This window comes from Mastomys coucha, unplaced genomic scaffold, assembly GCF_008632895.1.
Source record: "Mastomys coucha isolate ucsf_1 unplaced genomic scaffold, UCSF_Mcou_1 pScaffold16, whole genome shotgun sequence".
In the NCBI taxonomy this organism is placed as follows: Eukaryota; Metazoa; Chordata; class Mammalia; order Rodentia; family Muridae; genus Mastomys; species Mastomys coucha.
Genome location: NW_022196898.1, coordinates 80,542,683 through 80,550,074, shown reverse-complemented (window position 1 = coordinate 80,550,074; position 7,392 = coordinate 80,542,683). Strand labels below are relative to the sequence as shown.

Sequence of the window (7,392 nt, the reverse complement as noted above, 5' to 3'; positions counted from 1 at the left end):
TCTCTCTCTCTCTCTCTCTCTCTCTCTCTCTCTCTTCAGAATCTAGCTATAAGTAGAGAAGAAATCCCCTATAATGAGGAAGCAAATAAATAAATAGAACAACAAGACTATTTCTGAAATCACCGTCCAAGCCCTGGCTTCTGATTCGGACTGTAGTAGCGGCCCCACCTCAGCCAGCATCCAGCAGAGCGCTGGTGTGTGAGGACTGAACAAGGAGAGTCAAGAACACTATCTGGCCCATAATCCTGGTTTTGTCACCTCCTAGCAGGACTTGAATCAGTTATTCATTTCCAACTCAGATTTATTCATTCCAAATTCGTATAGATAAATAGCCTCCCATCTCTTCATGCATGTAGAAAAAGAAGCAGTTCCATGTATGAAACATGTTTAACGTGCTCAAGGCAATCCTGTTTCTGAAGGAAGATTGACTATAGACAGTATGTCCACATCGCTACCATTCAGTACAGCCATTGGAGTCAATTCAGCTTCCAAATTATGACTGATCTCGAGCTTAAAATGCTTTTCGGGAATAGATCCTGTCTCATGTTTCCTGTGCATTGCCCTCAACATATAATGCTTACACTCAGTTTTAAGTGCTTGGATGAGTGATTAAATCAGGCTGGCATTTGGTATGTACTAGGCCCCCTATATTTCTAATTATATCACAATACCAAAGAGGATTCATTAAATGTTTGGACACAATCCATCTCAGCTGTTTCATGAAGGTATTTGCCTAACATTGCTTCACAATAGTATCCAATTGAATTTTACAAGGAATAATTAACCATCCTTTCATCGTTTATATGTAGAGAAATGTTCTATTTGTTTAAACTCATTTTAAAATTCAGTTTTATGTCACATGTATGCAAGGGCCTACAAAGGCCAGAAGAGAGCGCTGGATCTCCTGACTTGGAGTTGAAGGTAGTTGTGAGCCATGTTCGTAATGGGTATTGAGAACTAAATTTGTGTCCTCTGGAAGAGCTGCAGGCACTCTGAACTGGTGAACCCGTTTCTCTATCCACACCCCTATTCTTTTCTGTAAATTCTGTTTACCTTCCAGAGAATCTAAGAAAATGTTGTTAGTAGACTAAATATCCATAAAACCACATACCTTATATCTCCTATCATTTTGATAAGTCAACAAAAACCTTTTTTCCATTTTGAACATTTATTATGTATGTCCTCTACTCTGAGTTTTGCACACACTACATGTCTTAATTGTAATTACATCTCAATGAAATTGAATCTCTTATAGCTGGTAATTTATACATGAGGAAACAGCATTGAAATAATTTTCTCTTTTTTAAATTTTATTTTACTTTTTAATTTATTTTTTACACTCCGTATTCCATCCCCCAATATGAATGTTCCACATCCCACATCTCCTCCCTGCCCCCAAACCTCCCCACCCCCTACCCCCGTCTCCAAGTGAATGCCTCCACCCCGCATCCCACCTGACCTCTAAACTCCCTGGGGCATCCAGTCTCTTGAGGTGCATCATCTCTGACTGAACCCAGACCTGGAAGTCCTCTACTGTATGTGTGTTGGGGACCTCATATCAGCTGGTGTATGCTGTCTATTTGGTGGTCCAGTGTTTGAGAGAACTTGAGGGTCCAGATTAATTGAGACTGCTGGTCCTCCTATAGGATTGCCCTTCTCTTCAGCTTCTTTCAGCCTTCCCTAATTCAACCCGGGGAGTCAGTTGCTTCTGTCCATTGGTTGGGTGCAAATATCTGCATCTGATTCTTTCAGCTGCTTGTTGGGTCTTTCGGAGGCAGCTGTGATAGGTCTCTTTTTGTGAGCGCTCCACAGCCTCAGTAATAGTTTCTTAAGTCTCAAAGGCAGTCAGTAGCAAAGCTTGATTAAAACATGGGCAGACCACTCTAATCCAGTCTGCTCTCAACTGTGATTCTGTGCACCCACCCATTAGCTCTTTGTCATTTGCTTTATAAAAGTCCAAAAAGAAGAAAAGAGAGAGAGAAGGAGAAGAAATGGTGGGAGGAAGGAAAGGGAAGGGGAACTATCCACTCGGTGTCTAGCAGCCTTTCCAAATAAACTGGACACCAGGGGACAGACCTAAGTTTCTGCAATAGTCGACACTGAGTAATAACATATAAAATGTCACTTCAGTCTGATGAGATCATTTTGTCTTTGTTTATATTGCTCAGGAGAGGTATTCTTGCAAATTAAAGGACCGCTGGAGGATATTTATAAAATCTATTGCTACAACCATGATGAAGCGCACAGTGTCCTAGAGTCCTATGAAAAGGAAGAGGAGCTGAAGCAGCATCTGAGCCACTGCATCCAGTCCTTAAAGTAAGGTCTTTTACAGAAGGTGACTCGCATCCAGTTTGGCTGCTTAGCAGGGGTCTTTTGCAATGGACCAGGATGAAAGGTCACACATAGCCAACATTTTACAGGGCTTGCTTGGACGGCTGCATTATAAATGGTTGATGTGCTACAAGCCAAGATTAGTTTTTTTGTTTGTTTGTTTTGGGGGGGGGGGTTTCTCCTTTTTTTTTTTTTTTTTTTTTTGGTTTTTTGAGACAGGGTTTCTCTGTATAACCATGGCTGTCCTGGAACTCACTGTGTAGACCAGGCTGGCCTCGAACTCAGAAATCCTCCTGCCTCTGTCTCCCAAGTGCTGGGATTAAAGGTGTGCGCCACCACTGCCCTGCCAAGATCAGCTTTTCTTCCTCCTTGACAAGATGACTAAAACTAACATGGGAGACAAAGATTCAAGGCCATGTAGAGATGGGGCAGGGGGAATGCTATATTATCAAACAATAATTATAAAATAAACCTGCTATTCATGCATTCTCAAGGGCTGGTGGGTAGTGGGTTGGTTATATTAGAGGTATTCCTGAATACCTCTAATTCACCAAGGGGAGATCTCGAAGATCATTAAGACCTCCCTAAACTTAACTTCAAAACAATCAGATACTCTGCCGTCCTCACCCGCAATACATGAGGAGGCAGCAGAGGCATGCATGATATGTACATGATATGCATTATTTTTCCTAAAATAAGTACCTATTCACAATCAAATCTGAACCTATACATTTGAATAAGAGTCTTAAAGCTCTTGTTAATTCCCAGTCAATTAATAATCACCGATATTATCTTTTTTAAACAAGAGACTATGAGCCTGTGCTTGATCTGACTTTTCAGATGAAGCCAGCATCATACTGCACGTATTGCTTCCTGGCACATGACTCTCCTTTTTCTCCTCTTGTCGAGTTTTCCTAAGGCCTTTGCCTGTTAATAACTCTATACTGTCAGACAGGCTGTATTTTGTTTACTGGGCTGTGCCAGGTCAGGGATTGGCCAGCTTTGGGACGCCTCGGTGTTCCAGTCAAGGTGCAGCAGTCTGAAACTCAAGTACACCTTTGTGTGTTCTGTTGTATGGGAGGAAGGGGAACCCTGCTTTGATAGGAGAAGTCTATAACAATGTTGAGGTGCAGTGGGGACACCGCTGGAGGACTTTCCAGGCTTCAGAACCGAAAATGAGTTTAATTTGGTCTTCATTGCCTAAAACAAAACAAGAAAAAACAAAAACAAACACCAAAAAACCCTTTCATACAATTTCAACTTTATCCTCCTCTGTTGGCCAAAAATTGCAGGTCTTTAACACTTTTCCGAGAGAAAAAAAGAAAAGAAAAGAAAAGAAAAGAAAAGAAGAGAAAAAGGACATTTATTGAAGGCTTGTGCTGTGGTGTGTATGCATCTACATGCCAAAAATAAATAAATAAAACTTTATACTCTCCAAGGAGATCGGCATGCACAGATAAGTCATATATGTATGAAGTTCATATATGAAGAAAAAGTCCTCTCCACAGACATGTATTTTTATCCTCACACAAGACAATGGTGTTCTGCATATAAAAAGCCTTCTTACTTTAAATAAGAGGCAAGATCTAATCTAATAGATGACACTTTCCTTAAGGTTCTTCTGGAAATAGTAGGGGGAAAGAAATCACATAACATATAAAAAGCTGGCTCATTCGATTACCTTTGGTCTAACCCCAGTGCCCAAGGGACCTGGAGAGGAAGCAAGCTTGGGCCCATAATCCTCCTGAATGCCTCTCAGAAGCTGCTGTGGTGTGGGTAAACATATGTGCCTTCAATACACTTTTGATTCCTAAGAGAACAGAGCCTGCTACAGAATTCTCTATGTAGCACAGCTACAATACCGTTTTCTTTAGAAGCAGTTAAAAATAGAGGCAATTTTAGACTCTCAAATTTATCTTCAAAACTAATAACTTGTTTTTGTTTTTGTTTTTGTTTTTTGACCTTCAAAATTGCTGTCCCATGATGTGTCCAATCTTGCGTACTCAGAACCATTTTGACTTTTAGAAATAATTTGACCCGCCAAAAGCTGTTAAGGTGTAGAATGCACAAAATCCAAATGAAATAGTATTGGCAAAGCTATTTCTTAAGGGAAAGAAAATCAGAATAAAATAGTTTAAGTTAGAGCTATTTTCCCCAATGTAGCCTTTCCATGAAAATAAACTTAATGGCGGATTGTGCGGGTCTGCCTGGGGGCTGAGTGCAGAAGCATTATTGACATCGCTGTAACACTGACCTCAGCTGAGATAAAGCTCTAAATTCTGAGAAACAGGTTTTCAAACAGGTTTATAGGCCAAAGAGAGTCCCGAACACCCTCAGGGCTTGGTTTCCCCTGCCAAGTAATCAGTCAAAGGTATTACTGTTGCCCTAGCTTTTCCTACTGGCTAAATAAAGGAGCGGCTGCCATTTCTAATGAACATTAGCCACAATCTCCATTTTCAGCAGGGTGAGGGATACTGAAATGAGTCAGTCTGAAGCAAAATATCTGTGTGAGAGGTAGCTTCATGCCTCAGACGCTAAAGTGGATTTTTAAAGTGACTTAGGTTACATTTTAGCCAAAATTAAAGTATGTTTATTGAGGGCCTCATAAATATTTATTATGAGTGCTAGATAATGTTTTTTTTTTTAAATATTTAAGCATGGTTCTTGGCCCCCAGGAACATGAACTGTAGTCAGAGATAAACACCAGCTGCCAAGTTTACCAGCAATACAAAGTTGATGTGCTTCCTATCTCAGTAGGTGCAGCTCAAGATGAACCTCCAACAGGATGGCAGAGATGCTCCCTAGGCCTACCTGAGATTCGACCTTAGGAGTCCTGGTTATTCTCTGAAGCCCATTATCATTAAAAAAAGAAAATTATATTTGTATCCAGCAAATTAGTTTTGAAGTGTTAGGGCAATATTTCTTGGTGTGTAAGTTCCCCCAAGTGCCAGATACACCAAGAATGTGTTTTAACAGTGAGCAATTTTTTTTTTTTTTAAAGTAGGGAAAGATGGTTCCAGGATTAAGACACTGGCTGCTCTTATAGAAGGCCTGGGTGTAGTTCCCAGTGTAGTTCCCAGCACCCACATGGTGGCTCACAACCATCTGTACTGCAATTCCAGGGAAGCCAATGCCCTCTTCTGATCTTCTTGGGCACCCAGCATTCACATTCCCATGAGACGCATACACACACCAGTAAAATACTCATACATATAAATTAAATCTTATTTTTAAAATTAAAATTATTCAAAAACGCAGTGTGCATTTACACCTACAACCTAAAAACTGGACATTTGCAAACTCTTTTTAATTCCACAAGGAGTGTTTAAGCGGGGAAGCAGGGATGACCGGTAGGATTACCCGCAGTGCTATATGAATAGGTCTCTAAGGGTCTAGAAGGTGTTTTCTCAGAACCTCATTACTTTGACTCTTTGGAGTTAATATGACTCCTGGTCTATGTGAAGATGTGAAAACTGGACAGTTATTTAGCAAGAGTAGGTATTATTAAAACAGGCTTTTTCAGTTTTTCTAGTTAGAAATGTTACTAAGGCCACTGTCGTATGTCAGTGGCCCCAATGGGTCCATTTAGTTTGTAATAAAATAAGAACCAAGGAACTTGTCTAAGTGTTTTGGTGACTGGAGCTCATATGTCTAGCCTCGTGTCTTAGTATTACAAATCGATCTGTATTTATCTGTTTGTAACAAAGGTCCCATCCTCAGAAGGAAGCCACTTACCTTTTAGCTCTCTCGGCATTCTGCCCACGTTGTTCCTGTGGCCTTCCTACCTGGAGAAGCAGCGAAAATTCCATGCAGTGGACAAGCTAAGGGGCAGCACCCTTATTCATTCGCCACCTTCTGTTTTCATTCTAAATGAAAGGTCCCAGATAAAAATCAGAGCCACTTTCAGAAATTCTTCCAGCTCTTTGTGGTATGACATTTGTTCAGAAACAGACCATAATCTTTAAGAAATAGCCATATGAACCCTTTAATTCATGAGTCAAATTATAATGGGCCCAGGAGAGGGAGGTAATTATTTTATTCTATAAATAGCTTCTTCCTAGATTGTCCATGATTGGAAACACCTTCTGAAAGCTTCAACATCTATCGTAAAAAAAAACATGTTTCTTTTTCAGTGGTGAAATAATCAGGTGAAGTTATGATGCAGTGCTGGTCCCTTACAGAACAGTGCTTCCTCTATTATACAAAATATGGCTTCCTCTATTAGAAAAATGCCAGGGCCCTTTATATACAGGGATGTTACATTAAGTTCAAGCTTAGTTTTATTATAATTTTAGATTGTTTTGTTGAAGTAAATTAAAAGACACATTTAAAAAGCAACATTTAAAAAATTTAGTGTATTTATATTATATATGTTATATATATTGTATTTTATATTATAAGATTTAAGAAAAAAACAAAGAAGCAAAAAAACCAAATCCTAAAACAAATGCAATTTTCCATTAGAGGAAGATATATATTATTGGAAGAATGTAAATATAAGGAATTGGATGTAAGACAGCCAATTTTTTTCACTATGGAATTCTTTAAATATCAAACAATAATTACCTAAAATTACAACAGGTGTTCATTTTAAAGACAGGGTAATTTTGTCTTTGATTTTCATTTGAAGGTTTCAGACTCGGGAGAACCCAGTTACTCCAAGATGTCTAGGAATCTATTTACAGACACAGGTCAGGGGACTGAGGAAGCAGTCACTTCATACACATGGAAATGTTTTCCACATGAAACATTAAATAACTGGGACTTTTTAGCTTATTAAATCCAATTCAGCATAGGTGTTTATCATTAAAATTTTATCTTAATCCCTGAATATAAAAAGGCGAGGCAGGATAGCACGTGCCTTTAACTCAGCACTCAGGAGCCAGAGGCAGGAGGATGTCTGTGAGTTCAAAGGCTTCCTGCTCTACAGGGCAAGTTAAAGGACAGCCAGGACTGAAATGTCACAGCCAACCAACCAACTAATCAAAGAAACAAAAACAAACAAAAAGACCATCTACTGCTGAAGAATGAAGTCATGCAATTTTTTTTTTTTTTTTTTTT

At 39.4% G+C, this 7,392-nt stretch overlaps 1 protein-coding gene across 1 annotated transcript in view; it reads left to right on the top strand.

Annotated features, from left to right (window-relative positions):
• Positions 1–7,392, top strand: part of Arhgef38 (Rho guanine nucleotide exchange factor 38) — a 106,226-nt gene that overhangs the window by 64,976 nt on the left and 33,858 nt on the right. The window contains exon 4 of the mRNA XM_031376174.1: positions 2,169–2,316. Coding sequence (XP_031232034.1) covers positions 2,169–2,316 — 148 coding nt within the window. The remainder of the gene's footprint in view (positions 1–2,168; positions 2,317–7,392) is intronic.